This window comes from Schistocerca cancellata, chromosome 5, assembly GCF_023864275.1.
Source record: "Schistocerca cancellata isolate TAMUIC-IGC-003103 chromosome 5, iqSchCanc2.1, whole genome shotgun sequence".
Taxonomy (NCBI): Eukaryota; Metazoa; Arthropoda; class Insecta; order Orthoptera; family Acrididae; genus Schistocerca; species Schistocerca cancellata.
Window position 1 is genome coordinate 528,403,012 of NC_064630.1, and position 21,720 is coordinate 528,424,731.

The 21,720-nt window shown below is 45.2% G+C and overlaps 1 protein-coding gene across 1 annotated transcript in view; it reads left to right on the plus strand.

The window, feature by feature from the left end:
- The first annotated feature begins 19,890 nt into the window (after positions 1-19,890).
- LOC126187742 (uncharacterized) overlaps positions 19,891-21,720 on the plus strand; it is a 50,283-nt gene continuing 48,453 nt past the window's right edge. Inside the window, exon 1 of the mRNA XM_049928991.1 lies at positions 19,891-19,995. Coding sequence (XP_049784948.1) covers positions 19,939-19,995 — 57 coding nt within the window. The 5' untranslated portion in view covers positions 19,891-19,938. The remainder of the gene's footprint in view (positions 19,996-21,720) is intronic.

Here is a 21,720-nt window from a genome sequence, read left to right on the forward strand (position 1 = left end):
CTCGGCTGAAAAGTTTACTTTCTCTATTTTTGCAAAGTTATCACCTGTCCGTTCGTTCATTGACGTCTCTGTTCACTGTAATAAGTTTAGTGTCTGTGTTTTGCGACCGCACCGCAAAACTCTGCGATTAGTAGACGGAAGGACGTGCCTCTCCAATGGGAACCGAAAACATTTGATCGGAAGGTCATAGGTCAACCGATTCCTCCATATGAAAACGCGTCTGATATATTCTATACAACACTGGTGACGGCATGTGCGTCACATGACAGGAATATGTTGTCAACCCACCTAACATGTACACTTGGCGAATGGGTAAAAAGATTCTTCCACCTCGCCCGATTTAGGTTTTCTTGTGGATGTGACAATCACTCCCAAAAAAGTGATGAAAACATAAGCGTTTGTCACATTAACTGAAAGTTAAAACTTTTCACCCGAGGCAAGGCTTGAACCAAGGGCCTGTCATTCCGCAGCTGCTCGCGCTAACCACAGGACCACGGCACTCCTGAGCTCGCGCTCTCCTTATTGTTGCATATATAGCACATGGACTGCTCAGTTTGTATATTTTGCTTATTTTTTCATAGTTCCAAACAACCTCTTCCTGTTTTCTCGATTTATCTGTGTTTAGTTTTACAAGGGCTATCCACTGTGCCAACTTATAACTAAATCTGAGGGGGGTGCGATGGGGAGGTTCCCTTGTCAGGAACATAGCGGTTGGAGGCTTGCCCGCTGCCCAAAGCAGGGCAGACGGCGATCTGTGACAGATATGAGGACAGAGTACAGTGCTGGCGCAGGAACAAGTGTTTTGGAGCACACCGCTCAGTGCACAGTGTTGAACATGGTGTTCCGCAGCCGAGGACCCCTACATCTTCCCATGTTTACCCAACACATCGACAGTTACGATCACAGTGGGCACGGGAATCATCGAGATTGGACCGCGGATCAGTGGAATAGTGTGGCTTGGCCCAATGGATGCATTTTATTGTTAAACCAGGTCAATATTTGTGTCCAGATACGCGGTCATCGAGGCGAATGGCTGCTCGAAACATGTAGCGCGCTTTGGACGCAGGCCGGTGGGAGCAGTATTATGCCATGGGGGACGTTCACCTGGGCTTCCATGGGACATGGCGGTAGTAATCGAAGGCACCATGACAGCTGTGGACTACGTGAACATTATAAGGGACCAGCTGTAACCCGTTATGCTTGATGTCTCCCATTTCTAGCAGGATAGCTGTCCATGTCACAAGGCCAGAATCGTGCTGCAGTGGATTGGGTAGGATCATAGTGAACTAACGTTGATGTCTTGGCCGTCAAATTCGACTTATCTAAATCCGATGCAACCCTGCTGGGACACCATCGAGCGCCAGCTCCGCGACCACAAACAAACCGTCCGTAAATTATGGAAAGTGTGTGACCTGTGCATAGGAATCTGCTGCCACAAACCTCTAGAAACCCATCAGGTACTTGTCGAATCCATGGTAAGTAGAATCACTGCTTAACTGCGTTCTCCTTTTGTATTTTCACGACTGAGGGAGGAGGGTAGAAGGGATATAGTAAGCAATTTGGGTTGGAAATCATTAAAACACAGGTGTGTTTCGTTGCGGCGAGATCTTTTCACGAAATTGTATTACGAACTTTCTCCTCCGAACATGAAAATATTCTGTTGAGCCACTCTGTCAGAGAAATCACTATCGTAATAAAATAAAAAAAAATAAGAGCTCGCGTTGAAGGATATAGGTGTTCATTTTTGCCACGTGCGATTCGAAAATGGAACGTTCAAGAAACAGTCTGAAATAGATTCAAAGACACCTTCTCTAAACACTCAAGTGTTAACCGTAGACGTCGATACATATAACCTTCTGTGTGGTGTCTGTCGCTTACAGTAGATTGTTGTTGTCTGTATTGCTGGAGCCCCAAGGGATATGACGTGCGTTGAAATTACGATAAACGAAGATGTTTCGGTGATCAGTCCTTAAATCAATTTAAAGTAATTTTGTAGCGCTTTCCTCTTATCCTCTCCATTTCAGCGTAAATGCAGCATCCCACTTCAACACCCATCAGTCTTATATCTTGGGCCGTTCCAGCAAATCTTTCCTTCCATCATCACTTCAGCCTTCAGCAGCGACTCATGTGGTAACACACTGATGAGCCAAAACATTACGACCACTGCCAAAGCCGCGCGGAGTGGCCGCGCTGTTTGAGGGGTCATGTCATGGATGTGCGGCCACATCCGCCAGAGGTTCGAGTCCTCCCTCGGGCATGGGTGTTTGTGTTGCTCTTAGAATAAGTTAGTTTAAGTCGTGTGTAAGCTTAGGGATCGATGCCCTAAGCAGTTTGGTCCCTTAAGAATTCACACACACCACTGTCACACTGAATGCCGCCGAATGGCGTTGCGTGCACGTGACGAGTGGAGAAAGTATACAGGCGGAGAAGACACGGATGGGGAGTCATTCCAACGACGTTGTGGGCCGCTGATGGTGACATCTACTGGCGGAAGCAACTCTGGCAAAGGACCGGCGACTGGGATGAGCATCTCAGAAGCGGCGAAGATGGTAAGCTGTTCTCGTGTGTCGTGAGAATTTGTTGGAGGCGGTTTAAGGGCGGTGAAACCCACAAGCAGGAGACAAGGAGTTGGAAGTCCACGCCTCATCACAGGAAGAGGGTGTCGGAAGCTTATTCGCTCTGTAAAGCGGGCTAGGCGGTGATCTGTGGCAGACATGGTGACAGAGTGCAGTGCTGCTGGAGGCACAAGTGTTTCGGAGCACACCTTCAGTGCAGATAGTTGGACGTGGGACTCGGCAGCAGACGAATTCTACTTATTTCCACGTTCACCCAACGACGTTGTTAATGACGATCACAGTGGCCATGGGACTAACGACATTTGGACCGTGGATCAGTGGAAATGAGTCGCCTTGTCGGACGAATAACGTTTCTTTTTAATGTCGTGTCTGGTCCAGACACACCATCCTTCAGGTGACTTGCTGCTCCAGACGTACACTTGGTCACGATTTTGGCAGAATACAATGACGTTTTTTAACTACTTTTGTTTTGTTGAGTAATACTTCGCTTCACGGACCAAGTCCGATCGTAATTGTAAACCTTATGAGCTTACGCCATATGTGACACCACAATGAATTCGTGACGAAAGGTTGGATGTTGTTCATCTCTTCCAGCAGTACTACCTCGTATGGCTCCCAGACTAGACAGCAATACTAAAAAAGTGGTTGAACGTTTCATGAGCTACTTGTTTCGGGGAATGAATTACGTTTATTTGGTATATTTCCCAATCATCTCAGCCTGTCTCCTATTTTCCTGCAATTATTTATAAACGGTCATTTCACCACACATCACTTCAGGCTTTTACGCCCAGGCATTTTGCGGTACTTAACGTTTGCGGTGATTGAACAGTAGTTGACCTTTTATGGTTATTTATGTGTCATGCATTACATTTGTTTACTTTCGGGATGAAATGCCAGTCTCTGCAAAAGACGTCGGCCCACTGTCGGTGCTCTTCCATTTGGTTACAATGTTCTGTCGTTATCGCCTTGCTTTACGCAACAGCATCGTCCACGAACAGCCTCTGGGACCTTGCGACGTTAGCCGTTTCACTAATGAACAGGCTGAACGTGAACTCCACCGACATGGTTTCCGAGTTTGTTGGGTGGTACTTGCTTTGTGTGTGTATTCGACTGAAAATATCAAATGTTGACAGTATGTGCTGTGTATCTTGTTTGGAAACAAACATGTTCCATTCACTTTCGGTTCTTGCTGTTGGCAATTGTAATGCCCACATTATTCTTCGAGCTGAAGCTTGCCTTAAGTACTGCTCGGTTCTATTTATGGTTTATGTTCAGGTGGTGTTAGTTGTGCATTAACAAATGGCTCTGAGCACTATGGGACTCAACATCTTAGGTCATAAGTCCCCTAGAACTTAGAACTACTTAAACCTCACTAACCTAAGGACATCACACACACCCATGCCCGAGGCAGGATTCGAACCTGCGACCGTAGCAGTCCCGCGGTTCCGGACTGCAGCGCCAGAACCGCTAGACCACCGCGGCCGGCCGTGCATTAACAGTGATGCACAGTTGTATGGACAGTTTTAATGATGAAATGTTGGCCGTCATGCATTGGCCGTTTTGCCCTTCATGTGTCGTTTCATTAAAATCAATGGAAGAGCGGTGCGACGACGCCACGGTGAACTGTTCCCATTGCGAAGGAAGCCGCATCGCAGCTCTTGATTCTGATGGTTGTTCGTTCACTCTTTGTGTTGCGTTGTGGTTATGGTGACTGCCTATTACTGGCTTTCCTACCGTTGTGAAGGTTTTTCACCGAAACAAAGGTAACTGGAGTAACAGATCGAATAAATCGTAATGACATTATTGATCTGCAACGAACCACTGTACACATGGGCCTGTTACAAGAAAATATCAGAAAATTATTGTAATTTTTCTTGTACCGTCCCTTTGGAGTACTCTGGAGAAATTACCTATACAACCGTCGAGATTGTCCCATTTCAAACTAAATGTTGAGTTATGAGCACTAACAAGTTCTGAATCTTGTCGATGCTCGTGAAGCTCGTACTATGCCACGTAATTGGCAGTGTGGAGCAATATGGTAAGTCATTAGGAAGAAAAAGAACATGGCAGCAACCTGGGCACCACAGATCTCAAGGATAACGAGAGCGACCTGAGCTTCAGAACATCTCTGTTTTGATTCCTGAAGAGAAGACTTTCCCTTCTCAAAAAAAAAAAAAAAAAATAAAAAATAAAAAATAAAAAAAAATTAAAAAAAGTACCACAGACAAGCTGAGAAGTGCGGTTCAAAAATGGTTCAGATGACTCTAAGCACTATGGGTCTTAACATCTGAAGTCATCAGTCCCCTACACTACGTAAACCTAACTAACCTAAGGACATCACAAGTATTGTAACAAGGCCGGTGCCATTCCAAAGTACCATTATCCATTATGGCGGCCTTGACATCAGAGACATTATGAACTGTTTTGATAACACCGCCACCATTCCAAAGCATCGTTATTCGACAACAACAAGGTCGCACGCAGTGTATCCGGCACGTGTTGCCTCTCTAGTATTTATTACCGTAGCGGGGTGTGAGAGAGAGAGAGAGTTAGCGCCATCTCTCTCTATGTCACAACCCCGCACCTACATACACGCGCTAGGCAGGACCTATATATATCAGTGCACGGCCCACCTCACTCTCACACTGCTCGTATACTTCATTCGTCCAGTACTTGTCACGTCTTCGTAATTAAACATGCAAAAATGAAGCAATCACGATCAACCAGTGGCAGCAGCAGCAAACGTGCTCATGTGGACGAAGTTCCCTCGTGGTTCTCGTCTGCTGTCCTGCTCGTCGTCAGCTGGCCAGTCACCGCCACAAAGTGTAACTGCACTCACTAAGAATACGATATTTTATACGTGATTACTTATTGCCTAAGCCACTTCCTCTTACGTCATCACGTACAATACATTATAATTATTTTACAGAAATACATTTCTTAAACAAAATTTTCATAAAAAAATTATAAAAACAAACATGATGGTCTGTTCCTGTGGGTAAAATAAACGTTTATTAATTTAGTCATCCCATCACCACATGGTCTCTAACTAATAATTTCTCTATTTCTACTTTCTACAGTTGACGTCAACATGCTACTACTACATGCCGTGACCTTTTATAGTAAACTCCTTTCCCTGGCGTCGCTCAGGTGCTGCTATTATCTGTGAACAATTAAAAACATTTGTTGCACATTATTGTAGGTTACTGTAACTCCGAATTTCTCCGACACCCCTTTGATGTTGTGCTTGTTTGACTGGTTATCGCATTGGTCTTCCGCTCCTAGTCTGCTTCTGTCTGTAACGGTAGGCTCAATTCAACGTCATGCTTATCTGTTGAACAAAACAAGAGTTAGTTTTGCACGTTACAGCAAGTAAAATCAGTGACAGTGGTCAAGGTTCATAGCTGGACTTGAGAGCATCTATCTTTTGTGGTGACCTTCATTATCATCCTTTAAACTGACTGGCGTGTTGTTTTAGCGTCTCTGCTGAACTCAAATAGTTAAGCCCAGACTCGGCTAGCGTCGCTAATACGTCTCTACAACACTCCTACGGCCCAAGTCATCAATAAGCTCTGTCGATCACGCTATTGCGTGCGACCAGCCACCTGATTTACGTCTTTCTATGACGACTCAAAACTCGCCTTTTCACACAACATCCTCATCGCACCCATTACGAATTATCCATGTTTGGTGCGTCCCTATCGCCTAATTTCGATTGACTGGCCACCAGCTAATCGTTTTGATCACCGTACTCACACAATCAACACAATTGAGATTACAGGTGCGTCTCTAACACTACTGCGTCGGACAGACCACCTCATAATTATCACCCGAAACACCCACAATCGCCATATGCCGATAACGCAACGGGTGGATCCTGAACACTACCGCGTCGGACATCATACCCTGCACTCGTCTCAAGAAACGCAACACATTCGGTGGGACGCGATATCCACCTACCACATCACAACACGCTCAACACACCCCAAATCCATCCACCACAGATCCAGATTTTGTCCTGAAAGTTCTCCTGTCCAATAACCTTGCCATAAAATTTTGTATACGAAGTTATCTACATAAGATAACCCCTTCTATAATTAATCTAATACTTCTAAATATTGTTTGTGTCATAGCTGAAGCAAATTTTCTATACTAAGCGACCCAGTGGTCCCCATACAACAAAATTTAACATCAAACACATAATATACACACAATCCATACCAAAATAAGACAAGCACATGAAAAATAGGAAAATAAATACACACAACATAAAACAAATAATCACAAAACACAAATAAAACACTGCCTATACTAATACAAATTAACATCGCCAACAAATCACAAAAATCTAATCTAATTATACGCTACTTTGTTCCCTGCCGCGTTCTTCCGCTGCCGAGTGTGCCGCCCTAGTCATTCTTGTCTGTTTTGCGCAGTTTGCGTACGGCCAGGGTTCGCCGGACGTATTTCGATTATTTGTGTTCTGGATTACGGTCTTCACTCGCTCTCCAGTTCTGCACTGGTTGATCCCTTCCATTTTGATTGGCTGGGTTCCAGTTATTATTACCCTGATTCCACCTACATTCCTGTGACGGAAAATTTTTGTCCTCTATTATCGCGCCACTGTGGGTTGTTCCCCTATTGTTACCGTTACCGGCATAGTTATTCCTCATCTGGTTTCTGTTTCTCTCTATATTCGCGTCTTGGCCTTCCTCATGCGGTTCCATTTGCTTCTTCTTCTCACGCACCTGCTGCTCGTTAAAGGTAAACTCCAGTTCCCTAAGAATGCCCTTAAATGCTTATACTTCATTTCCACATCTGCCAGCTAGCGTCTGCTGAGATGTAAGTGGCAACTTCATATAGCATACGCGTATAATCTCCCCAAGGCTGCACGGTTCGTCCAGATACTGATTCTTTTTCAGCATGTTCTCAAAAAATTTCACAACACTTCGGAAACCTGAGCTCTCGAAGTCGCGTGTCATAAGGATTTCTTGTTTAATTCTGTTTTGGGTCTCCTTTGACCAATATCTGCTCATAAATGCGTCGCGGAACTCTTGGTATGTTCTGCAACCTTTAGTAACACTACGCATATTTTCAGCTGATGCACCTTCCAAGTGCGCACACACAAAGTCAAGTTTGTACATTAACGGTCACTGTGGTGGTAACGTTAGATCAAACTGTCCAATGAACGTTTTTGGATGTGACGTATTATTATCATCCTCATAGTGCTGGAACTTGTGTACCGATAGAAAGTGTTTATAATCAAACTGCCTAGTTTCATCTTTCTGCGGTGGCGTTTCGATGTTTTCATGAACTACCTCCGTGTGCGCCTCCTGGATATCCTGTGGCTCTTGCAAGTGCGAGGTGGATCGTCTAAGCGGGTAGCAATTGCTTGCGCCAGTTGTTCTGCTACTGAACTTCGCCTCCGGCAAATCACTTACTACACGCGGTATCTCCGCACGTGTGACTCGCGGTTCATAGCTGCCCTGACGTTCTAACGGTCTGGTTTCCAGCATGCGTGCTTCATTATCACGTCGGTACACAACTCCTGTGACAGATACAGTGTCCCGTTGCCGTACTTCCGAGGTTACCTCTTCCGTGGATACCGTCTGAATATCGGCTCCAGTTTGTCCTGTATTTGTAGAAGTTCTGTCAACTGACAGTACCTCTACCCTGCTCTCGATTTGTCGTTTAAATTCGGCAAATTCTGCCATCAGTGATGCCTCTCCAGCTTCCTCCTTCCTGCTCGAAGCGGTTTCCTCAATCTTTTTCACTCGTGTCTGCAGCTTATTTATAACAGTTTTGCCACCTTGGTCTTGTTCTCTGTGACCTCGTTCGTTTCTCTCGCTATTCTCTTGGCTCTCCGCGCAACTAATTTCGTCTCATTGGCAGTTCTTTTCGCTTCGGCTATCTCTCGCTCTAACTTCTCACCCAACGCTTTTACTTCATCCTTCACACCGCATGTTTCACGCTTTATGATGGCAAGCTGCGCCCGGGTTTCCTTTCTACACTCCTGTATGCTGCTGTGTGTTTCTTCGCTGATTCTTTCCAGACTAGCTTGCCTCTCCTTTCTACTCGTTTCAATTCTTTCCTGCATCACTTTCGTACTAGCGTCTATCTTCTGCATCATACATTCCAAGAATCCAGCGATACCTGAACCGTCTACAGCCAAGTCTCCCCTTTCCGCATGATAACTACTGTCATGAATTGCAGGTGATCCCCTGCTCATTCTTCCGTCTCCTGTCGTGTAAGGTCCAAACCCTGCTCGGTACGACAGTGTCGGACTATTCCGTTCCGATCCTCCTGTACATAACCCATTCATGCTTCTCGTGGGCGACGTTTGCCCCCGCGGTGACACACTGCCGAACTCGCGCGTAAGTATCACCAGTTCAATGGGCCTGATTGCACCTCTCGGACTCGCCAATGGCTCACCAATCCCTGCATCATGCTCCATGTTGTCCGGTGACGTCATGCGCTCTGTTCGTTCCCGAAAATAGCTGTTTTCTCTTTCGAATTCCGCTGCCGCTAATTCGTGTAAGCTGTCGCTGCTTCCTCTCATGACTGCCATTCTGTCAACCCCTGTTGCGCTCTGAACTGTCTCTATTAAGCGCGCCTTAGCCTTCGTAATCATCAATGTTTCCATACCCACTAACGTTATACACTAACAAAACTTTACACGCACAAAATACACACTATAATCATTAACTTCCAATACCTCTACAATATTCACAAACAGGTTACCCAACAAATCTCACAAATCTTCCCGATCTCTGCGGATCCTATTCCTAACCAATTACTCTCATTATTTCCCTAATCCAAAATATTTATTCAATCTGTGACAAAACAGAGAACACGAAACAACACATTTGTAACGTCCCCTTAAAAATTAATGAATTACTGTGCTGATAAACCTCTCACATTATTTGCTTTTCAAACAACTGAGCAAAACTGAACGTACTTAGACATTCACTAAAGTGACACACAATATTTCTAGCGCAACGCAATCTGACTTTCAGTAATCCCTACAAAAGAATGGCCCAGACTAACATTAACCTATACCTTTCACAAATCACTTACCTCACAAAAATCTTCGTTACTCGAACTACTGCAGTACAACAAGCGCCACTACTGCTAGCTAAATAATTCAAACTACTGAAGGCACTAACTACTGATAGGCATAGTTAGCAAATGAAAGATTTTGATAGAGAACAAACAATGTATTAACCTTAGCAGTGTTCAAAAGTCATAATATGTATAGCAGTTCATGACATCCAGTCTTACAAATTTACTGTCTCTGATGAACACACGTCCAGATCATCCGCTCTCAAAACTCCGCCATTTCTCTCCCCACATCCACCACTGCTGGCGGCTCACCTCCAACTGCGCAACGCTACGCGCTGTTAACAACCAGCTGCCCAACACTACAATAGCAAACAACAATGCAAACCAGCCACAGACTGCACACAGCACAGCCAGTGATTCTCATACAGAGCGCTACGTGGCGTTACCAATAAAAAAAACCTTAACAGCCTACTTACACAGTAATCCCAACAACAACAAATTAACGACGCGCCAGCAATACATACAAACAATGAAACAAATACACAGCATAAGTACACATACACAAATATAAAGAATTTACCGTGCACAAATAACTGCCGCCGTGATTACTGATCAGAAGATCACAGCTGTCTACACATCCTAGGCAGGGTCAGCCACGTAGAAGGGGTTTCTTCGAATAAAATGCTGATTAGGGACCCTAGGCAGGTCAGCCAAATGTCGGGGGTTTTAACAAGAATGCTTTTACTTGTTCACTTTGCCTACTGGATCGGGTCGTTGGATCTGGCTGAAGGCCTGTCATGAGACCCAACCTGTTGATTAAAACTGCCCCTTTACTAATTTTGATTACCATTTAATAGTTAAATAGTGTTCAGGGAACTGATCACTACTAAACAAACAAGGATAGCGTTGAACACATTTATTTAACAATAATCTTCCTAACATCAAAGTGAACAAAGACATACCTTTATAATTGATAAAATGAAGCTAGTAATGGCACTGGCCCTTAAATTCCAGAACTAACTCTTAAGGTCGGATAACGCATCTGTACTTGTTATTTTCTACTCTCTCACCTTGTCAGACAGCATAAAATACGTCAGACAAACCTACTTCAATTCCCAAATTTTCAGTAAGAGCGTGGCTGGAAAACTGAGCTCTGGTAATCACAGACGTGCGTAATATCGGATTAAATGCCGAAGCTGAGCATCACGTTACCAAATGCAGCGTCGTGGACAGGTCAGCAAGCTGCCGATGGCGAGGAGCCTCAACTGCAACAAAATGAATTTATTTTCGCGAACCGGCCTCCTGTTCGTAAACTCCTATTCAAAAGCTAATTCTGCTTTCTTTCCAATCTTCTCGCACTCGTTAAGAGGGGACTCACCAGCCCAAAGGCGGAATCCAGTAACGTCTTTAAAAAAGTGTGGCTCAAGGAAATTGCTCTGCTCCTGTCTGCTTCCTGTGAGACAGTATTCCCAACCGTAATTAGCGGAATCAGCCTGTCACTAACAGTAAAACATGGCAGTACCCCTAACTGAATACTAGTTTCAGTTGCAGCTGGCAGACTTATTCAAAGTTCTGCACAGCACACTGAAAATAATTTACTCTCCTACAGCAGAGCCTAAAGCACGACGTCCGCTCGTTACAGGAGCTAAGACGCTTCTCTCGATAACAGCTCCAAAAGCCTCCTTCTGCAAAAATCAGCACCCCCACGCTATTTTTCAAGCTGGCCAATCCCGTGGCTCTAGACCAGCACAGTTTGCTCCCCCTATTATTTCCTGGCTTCTTCCAGGCAATTAAAACATTCTGCTCCTTACTGCGCCTAGAATGTTCTGGAACAAACTGAAACTCCGTTCAGAATTGAACCCACCAATCGTGTCTCTCTGTTCGCCCTCGCGCGGGAATAGGTCATTGCATCAGCTTAACCGCGTTTCTTAGAAAGCCCCAGAAAACGTTAAGATTCGTGGGGAGACTCCCTTAGGCGCCAGCTCATCTCGACATACTGGCGTCGGCGTGACGTCCAGCGCCAGCGAGGCGCCGTCCCTCGAAGCCCTGCCTGTGTTGTCCGCGCAATGGGTGCCTACCTCCTCCGGCGGCGCGTCTCCCCCAGTGGGATGCTTGCGCATGCCGACTCGTAATGGTCGGTTGTAAACTTCCGTACCCTTCTGCCCTGCCTTTGAGCAGTGCCGCTCGTCCGCTCCAGCCAAACTCCGTGAAAATATTACCTGAACCCCAACTTCATGCAACATGCGAATTTCTTGAAGTTAATACGCATCTTATGCCTTCTGATACTCCCTATAGTAGATTCAATAGGCTGACTGCCTGATAAACAACATTATAACCGGTATCTAACTCGTCTTTGCAACAATTATTATATTACAGTAGGGTGCAAAATACTGCTACCTTACAATACCACAGTGCCCTGTGTGGATAGCCGCTAAGATTTTCCACCCATCCTATTCCTTTCCTCTCTCTTCCTACATTTCACTTTTGCAAATTTGGTAATCACTTCAGCGTAGTGCCGATAGCGTTCACTTGTACCTTTCTTTTCTTACAGGTGCCCTTGTGAAGGTAATAACGTATAATTTAATTTGTTGGGTAGTAACGTATGCCAATAAGAATCCCCAATAGACAAAAATCAACACAGTCCATTAAATTTCGGGCACATAACCATGCAAATAAAATTACTTTCACTCATATTTCGGCTGCGTATCGTCCGGCCATCGTCAGAGTGAGTCCCGATGGGTGGAAAATCTTAGCGGCTATCCACACAGGGCACTGTGGTATTGTAAGGTAGCAGTATTTTGCACCCTACTGTAATATAATAATTGTTGCAAAGACGAGTTAGATACCGGTTATAATGTTGTTTATCAGGCAGTCAGCCTATTGAATCTACTATAGGGAGTATCAGAAGGCATAAGATGCGTATTAACTTCAAGAAATTCGCATGTTGCATGAAGTTGGGGTTCAGGTAATATTTTCACGGAGTTTGGCTGGAGCGGACGAGCGGCACTGCTCAAAGGCAGGGCAGAAGGGTACGGAAGTTTACAACCGACCATTACGAGTCGGCATGCGCAAGCATCCCACTGGGGGAGACGCGCCGCCGGAGGAGGTAGGCACCCATTGCGCGGACAACACAGGCAGGGCTTCGAGGGACGGCGCCTCGCTGGCGCTGGACGTCACGCCGACGCCAGTATGTCGAGATGAGCTGGCGCCTAAGGGAGTCTCCCCACGAATCTTAACGTTTTCTGGGGCTTTCTAAGAAACGCGGTTAAGCTGATGCAATGACCTATTCCCGCGCGAGGGCGAACAGAGAGACACGATTGGTGGGTTCAATTCTGAACGGAGTTTCAGTTTGTTCCAGAACATTCTAGGCGCAGTAAGGAGCAGAATGTTTTAATTGCCTGGAAGAAGCCAGGAAATAATAGGGGGAGCAAACTGTGCTGGTCTAGAGCCACGGGATTGGCCAGCTTGAAAAATAGCGTGGGGGTGCTGATTTTTGCAGAAGGAGGCTTTTGGAGCTGTTATCGAGAGAAGCGTCTTAGCTCCTGTAACGAGCGGACGTCGTGCTTTAGGCTCTGCTGTAGGAGAGTAAATTATTTTCAGTGTGCTGTGCAGAACTTTGAATAAGTCTGCCAGCTGCAACTGAAACTAGTATTCAGTTAGGGGTACTGCCATGTTTTACTGTTAGTGACAGGCTGATTCCGCTAATTACGGTTGGGAATACTGTCTCACAGGAAGCAGACAGGAGCAGAGCAATTTCCTTGAGCCACACTTTATCAAAGACGTTACTGGATTCCGCCTTTGGGCTGGTGAGTCCCCTCTTAACGAGTGCAAGAAGATTGGAAAGAAAGCAGAATTAGCTTTTGAATAGGAGTTTACGAACAGGAGGCCGGTTCGCGAAAATAAATTCATTTTGTTGCAGTTGAGGCTCCTCGCCATCGGCAGCTTGCTGACCTGTCCACGACGCTGCATTTGGTAACGTGATGCTCAGCTTCGGCATTTAATCCGATATTACGCACGTCTGTGATTACCAGAGCTCAGTTTTCCAGCCACGCTCTTACTGAAAATTTGGGAATTGAAGTAGGTTTGTCTGACGTATTTTATGCTGTCTGACAAGGTGAGAGAGTAGAAAATAACAAGTACAGATGCGTTATCCGACCTTAAGAGTTAGTTCTGGAATTTAAGGGCCAGTGCCATTACTAGCTTCATTTTATCAATTATAAAGGTATGTCTTTGTTCACTTTGATGTTAGGAAGATTATTGTTAAATAAATGTGTTCAACGCTATCCTTGTTTGTTTAGTAGTGATCAGTTCCCTGAACACTATTTAACTATTAAATGGTAATCAAAATTAGTAAAGGGGCAGTTTTAATCAACAGGTTGGGTCTCATGACAGGCCTTCAGCCAGATCCAACGACCCGATCCAGTAGGCAAAGTGAACAAGTAAAAGCATTCTTGTTAAAACCCCCGACATTTGGCTGACCTGCCTAGGGTCCCTAATCAGCATTTTATTCGAAGAAACCCCTTCTACGTGGCTGACCCTGCCTAGGATGTGTAGACAGCTGTGATCTTCTGATCAGTAATCACGGCGGCAGTTATTTGTGCACGGTAAATTCTTTATATTTGTGTATGTGTACTTATGCTGTGTATTTGTTTCATTGTTTGTATGTATTGCTGGCGCGTCGTTAATTTGTTGTTGTTGGGATTACTGTGTAAGTAGGCTGTTAAGGTTTTTTTTATTGGTAACGCCACGTAGCGCTCTGTATGAGAATCACTGGCTGTGCTGTGTGCAGTCTGTGGCTGGTTTGCATTGTTGTTTGCTATTGTAGTGTTGGGCAGCTGGTTGTTAACAGCGCGTAGCGTTGCGCAGTTGGAGGTGAGCCGCCAGCAGTGGTGGATGTGGGGAGAGAAATGGCGGAGTTTTGAGAGCGGATGATCTGGACGTGTGTTCATCAGAGACAGTAAATTTGTAAGACTGGATGTCATGAACTGCTATACATATTATGACTTTTGAACACTGCTAAGGTTAATGCATTGTTTGTTCTCTATCAAAATCTTTCATTTGCTAACTATGCCTATCAGTAGTTAGTGCCTTCAGTAGTTTGAATTATTTAGCTAGCAGTAGTGGCGCTTGTTGTACTGCAGTAGTTCGAGTAACGAAGATTTTTGTGAGGTAAGTGATTTGTGAAAGGTATAGGTTAATGTTAGTCTGGGCCATTCTTTTGTAGGGATTACTGAAAGTCAGATTGCGTTGCGCTAAAAATATTGTGTGTCACTTTAGTGAATGTCTAAGTACGTTCAGTTTTGCTCAGTTGTTTGAAAAGCAAATAATGTGAGAGGTTTATCAGCACAGTAATTCGTTAATTTTTAAGGGGACGTTACAAATGTGTTGTTTCGTGTTCTCTGTTTTGTCACAGATTGAATAAATATTTTGGATTAGGGAAATAATGAGAGTAATTGGTTAGGAATAGGATCCGCAGAGATCGGGAAGATTTGTGAGATTTGTTGGGTAACCTGTTTGTGAATATTGTAGAGGTATTGGGAGTTAATGATTATAGTGTGTATTTTGTGCGTGTAAAGTTTTGTTAGTGTATAACGTTAGTGGGTATGGAAACATTGATGATTACGAAGGCTAAGGCGCGCTTAATAGAGACAGTTCAGAGCGCAACAGGGGTTGACAGAATGGCAGTCATGAGAGGAAGCAGCGACAGCTTACACGAATTAGCGGCAGCGGAATTCGAAAGAGAAAACAGCTATTTTCGGGAACGAACAGAGCGCATGACGTCACCGGACAACATGGAGCATGATGCAGGGATTGGTGAGCCATTGGCGAGTCCGAGAGGTGCAATCAGGCCCATTGAACTGGTGATACTTACGCGCGAGTTCGGCAGTGTGTCACCGCGGGGGCAAACGTCGCCCACGAGAAGCATGAATGGGTTATGTACAGGAGGATCGGAACGGAATAGTCCGACACTGTCGTACCGAGCAGGGTTTGGACCTTACACGACAGGAGACGGAAGAATGAGCAGGGGATCACCTGCAATTCATGACAGTAGTTATCATGCGGAAAGGGGAGACTTGGCTGTAGACGGTTCAGGTATCGCTGGATTCTTGGAATGTATGATGCAGAAGATAGACGCTAGTACGAAAGTGATGCAGGAAAGAATTGAAACGAGTAGAAAGGAGAGGCAAGCTAGTCTGGAAAGAATCAGCGAAGAAACACACAGCAGCATACAGGAGTGTAGAAAGGAAACCCGGGCGCAGCTTGCCATCATAAAGCGTGAAACATGCGGTGTGAAGGATGAAGTAAAAGCGTTGGGTGAGAAGTTAGAGCGAGAGATAGCCGAAGCGAAAAGAACTGCCAATGAGACGAAATTAGTTGCGCGGAGAGCCAAGAGAATAGCGAGAGAAACGAACGAGGTCACAGAGAACAAGATCAAGGTGGCAAAACTGTTATAAATAAGCTGCAGACACGAGTGAAAAAGATTGAGGAAACCGCTTCGAGCAGGAAGGAGGAAGCTGGAGAGGCATCACTGATGGCAGAATTTGCCGAATTTAAACGACAAATCGAGAGCAGGGTAGAGGTACTGTCAGTCGACAGAACTTCTACAAATACAGGACAAACTGGAGCCGATATTCAGACGGTATCCACGGAAGAGGTAACCTCGGAAGTACGGCAACGGGACACAGTATCTGTCACAGGAGTTGTGTACCGACGTGATAATGAAGCACGCATGCTGGAAACCAGACCGTTAGAACGTCAGGGCAGCTATGAACCGCGAGTCACACGTGCGGAGATACCGCGTGTAGTAAGTGAATTGCCGGAGGCGGAGTTCAGTAGCAGAACAACTGGCGCAAGCAATTGCTACCCGCTTAGACGATCCACCTCGCACTTGCAAGAGCCACAGGATATCCAGGAGGCGCACACGGAGGTAGTTCATGAAAACATCGAAACGCCACCGCAGAAAGATGAAACTAGGCAGTTTGATTATAAACACTTTCTATCGGTACACAAGTTCCAGCACTATGAGGATGATAATAATACGTCACATCCAAAAACGTTCATTGGACAGTTTGATCTAACGTTACCACCACAGTGACCGTTAATGTACAAACTTGACTTTGTGTGTGCGCACTTGGAAGGTGCATCAGCTGAAAATATGCGTAGTGTTACTAAAGGTTGCAGAACATACCAAGAGTTCCGCGACGCATTTATGAGCAGATATTGGTCAAAGGAGACCCAAAACAGAATTAAACAAGAAATCCTTATGACACGCGACTTCGAGAGCTCAGGTTTCCGAAGTGTTGTGAAATTTTTTGAGAACATGCTGAAAAAGAATCAGTATCTGGACGAACCGTGCAGCCTTGGGGAGATTATACGCGTATGCTATATGAAGTTGCCACTTACATCTCAGCAGACGCTAGCTGGCAGATGCGGAAATGAAGTATACGCATTTAAGGGCATTCTTAGGGAACTGGAGTTTGCCCTTAACGAGCAGCAGGTGCGTGAGAAGAAGAAGCAAATGGAACCGCATGAGGAAGGCCAAGACGCGAATATAGAGAGAAACAGAAACCAGATGAGGAATAACTATGCCGGTAACGGTAACAATAGGGAAAACAACCCACAGTGGCGCGATAATAGAGGACAAAAATTTTCCGTCACAGGAATGTAGGTGGAATCAGGGTAATAATAACTGGAACCCAGCCAATCAAAATGGAAGGGATCAACCAGTGCAGAACTGGAGAGCGAGTGAAGACCGTAATCCAGAACACAAATAATCGAAATACGTCCGGCGAACCCTGGCCGTACGCAAACTGCGCAAAACAGACAAGAATGACTAGGGCGGCACACTCGGCAGCGGAAGAACGCGGCAGGGAACAAAGTAGCGTATAATTAGATTAGATTTTTGTGATTTGTTGGCGATGTTAATTTGTATTAGTATAGGCAGTGTTTTATTTGTGTTTTGTGATTATTTGTTTTATGTTGTGTGTATTTATTTTCCTATTTTTCATGTGCTTGTCTTATTTTGGTATGGATTGTGTGTATATTATGTGTTTGATGTTAAATTTTGTTGTATGGGGACCACTGGGTCGCTTAGTATAGAAAATTTGCTTCAGCTATGACACAAACAATATTTAGAAGTATTAGATTAATTATAGAAGGGGTTATCTTATGTAGATAACTTCGTATACAAAATTTTATGGCAAGGCTATTGGACAGGAGAACTTTCAGGACAAAATCTGGATCTGTGGTGGATGGATTTGGGGTGTGTTGAGCGTGTTGTGATGTGGTAGGTGGATATCGCGTCCCACCGAATGTGTTGCGTTTCTTGAGACGAGTGCAGGGTATGATGTCCGACGCGGTAGTGTTCAGGATCCACCCGTTGCGTTATCGGCATATGGCGATTGTGGGTGTTTCGGGTGATAATTATGAGGTGGTCTGTCCGACGCAGTAGTGTTAGAGACGCACCTGTAATCTCAATTGTGTTGATTGTGTGAGTACGGTGATCAAAACGATTAGCTGGTGGCCAGTCAATCGAAATTAGGCGATAGGGACGCACCAAACATGGATAATTCGTAATGGGTGCGATGAGGATGTTGTGTGAAAAGGCGAGTTTTGAGCCGTCATAGAAAGACGTAAATCAGGTGGCTGGTCGCACGCAATAGCGTGATCGACAGAGCTTATTGATGACTTGGGCCGTAGGAGTGTTGTAGAGACGTATTAGCGACGCTAGCCGAGTCTGGGCTTAACTATTTGAGTTCAGCAGAGACGCTAAAACAACACGCCAGTCAGTTTAAAGGATGATAATGAAGGTCACCACAAAAGATAGATGCTCTCAAGTCCAGCTATGAACCTTGACCACTGTCACTGATTTTACTTGCTGTAACGTGCAAAACTAACTCTTGTTTTGTTCAACAGATAGGCATGACGTTGAATTGAGCCTACCGTTACAGACAGAAGCAGACTAGGAGCGGAAGACCAATGCGATAACCAGTCAAACAAGCACAACATCAAAGGGGTGCGGAGAAATTCGGAGTTACAGTAACCTACAATAATGTGCAACAAATGTTTTTAATTGTTCACAGATAATAGCAGCAACTGAGCGACGCCAGGGAAAGGAGTTTACTATAAAAGGTCACGGCATGTAGTAGTAGCATGTTGACGTCAACTGTAGAAAGTAGAAATAGAGAAATTATTAGTTAGAGACCATGTGGTGATGGGATGACTAAATTAATAAACGTTTATTTTATCCACAGGAACAGACCATCATGTTTGTTTTTATAATTTTTTTATGAAAATTTTGTTTAAGAAATGTATTTCTGTAAAATAATTATAATGTATTGTACGTGATGACGTAAGAGGAAGTGGCTTAGGCAATAAGTAATCACGTATAAAATATCGTATTCTTAGTGAGTGCAGTTACACTTTGTGGCGGTGACTGGCCAGCTGACGACGAGCAGGACAGCAGACGAGAACCACGAGGGAACTTCGTCCACATGAGCACGTTTGCTGCTGCTGCCACTGGTTGATCGTGATCGCTTCATTTTTGCATGTTTAATTACGAAGACGTGACAAGTACTGGACGAATGAAGTATACGAGCAGTGTGAGAGTGAGGTGGGCCGTGCACTGATTTATATAGGTCCTGCCTAGCGCGTGTATGTAGGTGCGGGGTTGTGACATAGAGAGAGATGGCGCTAACTCTCTCTCTCTCACACACCCCGCTACGGTAATAAAGACTAGAGAGGCAACACGTGCCGGATACACTGCGTGCGACCTTGTTGTTGTCGAATAACGATGCTTTGGAATGGTGGCGGTGTTATCAAAACAGTTCATAATGTCTGTGACGTCAAGGCCGCCATAATGGATAATGGTACTTTGGAATGGCACCGGCCATGTTACAATACTATCACACACACCCATGCCCGAGGCAGGATTCGAACCTACGACCATAGCAGCAGCGCGGTTCCGGACTGAAGCGCCTAGAGCCTAGGCCACAGTGGCGGGAGACAAATGCGGAAACTACCCACTGAGGACGTCGCACAACAGGCGAGAACAATACAACTGTATTCCCAGCCTGTCATGTTAGGCCGACACTCCGGCTTGACAGCAGGAAGAGAGCTGAACAGACTTTTGCGACAGCGGAGGAAACCCGGCTCGTTACGCCAGAGCCAGCTGACAGTAAATTATGTTTAGCCGTCCTGTCAAGTTTTGTGTCACGTGGAATGAGACAGCATAATGACGCGGTACAAGTGAAGCTGCGAGCGAACCGACCGGCGCCATAGCCTCCAGTCGCGAGCTACCATGAGGACATTCCTGCCTGTCGTCGTCAGCGCGATGCTGCTGGCAGCCCCCGCAAAGGTAAGCCGACGCGGAGTTCAAGCTACACCTGTTGGTGGTCGTATGAATTCGCTATGGAGTAACGAATATGCCTCGAGAGACGAAGCGCCGTTTTGTTACCGTCTGGAACATATCACTACTCCTACCTTCCTCCCCCCGGACGTAAATCGTGCACGGCTCAGACTTAGTTGGTAATTCTCCTTTTACTCCAATTCGTTTAACTTCAGCGGACTCGCAGTAACTGAAACGTCATGCCGACTCGGTAGTTTACGTATTTTCCACTTTCTTATCCCCACCGGAGTACCCCGTTAGGGACATGGAGTGGGTCAAACGAATACCTTTTGTCAGTCGCCATCTTTTCTTTCACACATGCTGCTTATGTCCTGCACGGGTAGTGGTGCCCGATACCTGACTTTTGTGGCATGTCCCGGTTTTTAAGTATTACGTGGAACGCCAGATATCCCCACTTTTTGGTACTGCTAAGAATCCGATATATAATCGAACAACTTCACATAAAAAATAGTCGAGTAGATGAGACTTTCGGAACGATTTCCTGAACACGTCAGTAGCGGTCATCAAGATCGTTAGAATACGAGGCGCCAGGGGTTCGAGGTTCCTCGATGAAGTAAAGGGACGCTCCATCGCTCACCCTAACTCTATGTTTCGAAAACATTCCAAATGGTTCAAATGGCTCTGAGCACTATGGGACTCAACTTCTGAGGTCATCAGTCCCATAAAACTTAGAACTACTTCAACTTAAATAACCTAAGAACATCACACACATCCATATCCGAGGCAGGATTCGAATCTGCGATCGTAGCGGTCGCACGGTTTCATACTGAACCGCGCCTAGAACCGCTCGGCCGGCTGAAAACATTCAGCTTCCTGACGTCCACTGTTGCTACACCGCTGGGTCCTAAACAGTGCTTCGACTTCTTTCCCCTCAAGCCCACTGACTGGCCGTGGCTTATCTTGGTGTTTAAGTTCAGCACTGTATTTCCGTAAGGGTGGCCGCCCCTCGTGGCAATCCACTTGTTTGTTTCGTACATTCGTTTTCAGTGAGGGGAAAATAACGTGGCAGGCGGGCTATGTACCGGGTGAACAAGAACTCCACCAACAAACTTTTAGAGGTTATTCAGCACACCTTCTGAATATTTTAATATAAGCGACCCACAAGCCTGCTGAGCCTCGTTACAGAGTTAATGCATTGCGTTTAGTTTTTTGCCCTAATTAGCAGTATTGTACTGGAAACATTGCACAACAGTGGAAATGTCGACGGTATACGCTCTGTGTCTTCTACACATTCGTTCACAGTGCTTGCTGTTGACAACGCTACTTCCATTTTACTCTTCGCCTTCAAGCTTGCATTCACCTCTGACAGGTTCTGTCCTGTATATGCTTTTCCAGCCGTGTTACGTGTACCTTAAAAGCGATACATATGTGTATGGATAGTTTCAATGATGAAGAGCTGGCCGAGAATCACCTCTGAATGGGTTCACTGAATGCAACGGCACAACGATGGTATGCTGATCTGTTCTCACAGCGGCGGCACGTACGTAACTGTGAAGAGTTTCGTTAAAGTGTTGTTATATTGCTATGTGTCGTGTGTTTGGTTATTGCATATTACAGGTTTTCTCACAGAAACAAGGGTGACTGTGGTAACAAACCAAATATATATGTACATACACTCATGTCCAGAAAAAACAGACCATGGACTCATTTTCAGACTTCATGTTATGAATTGAA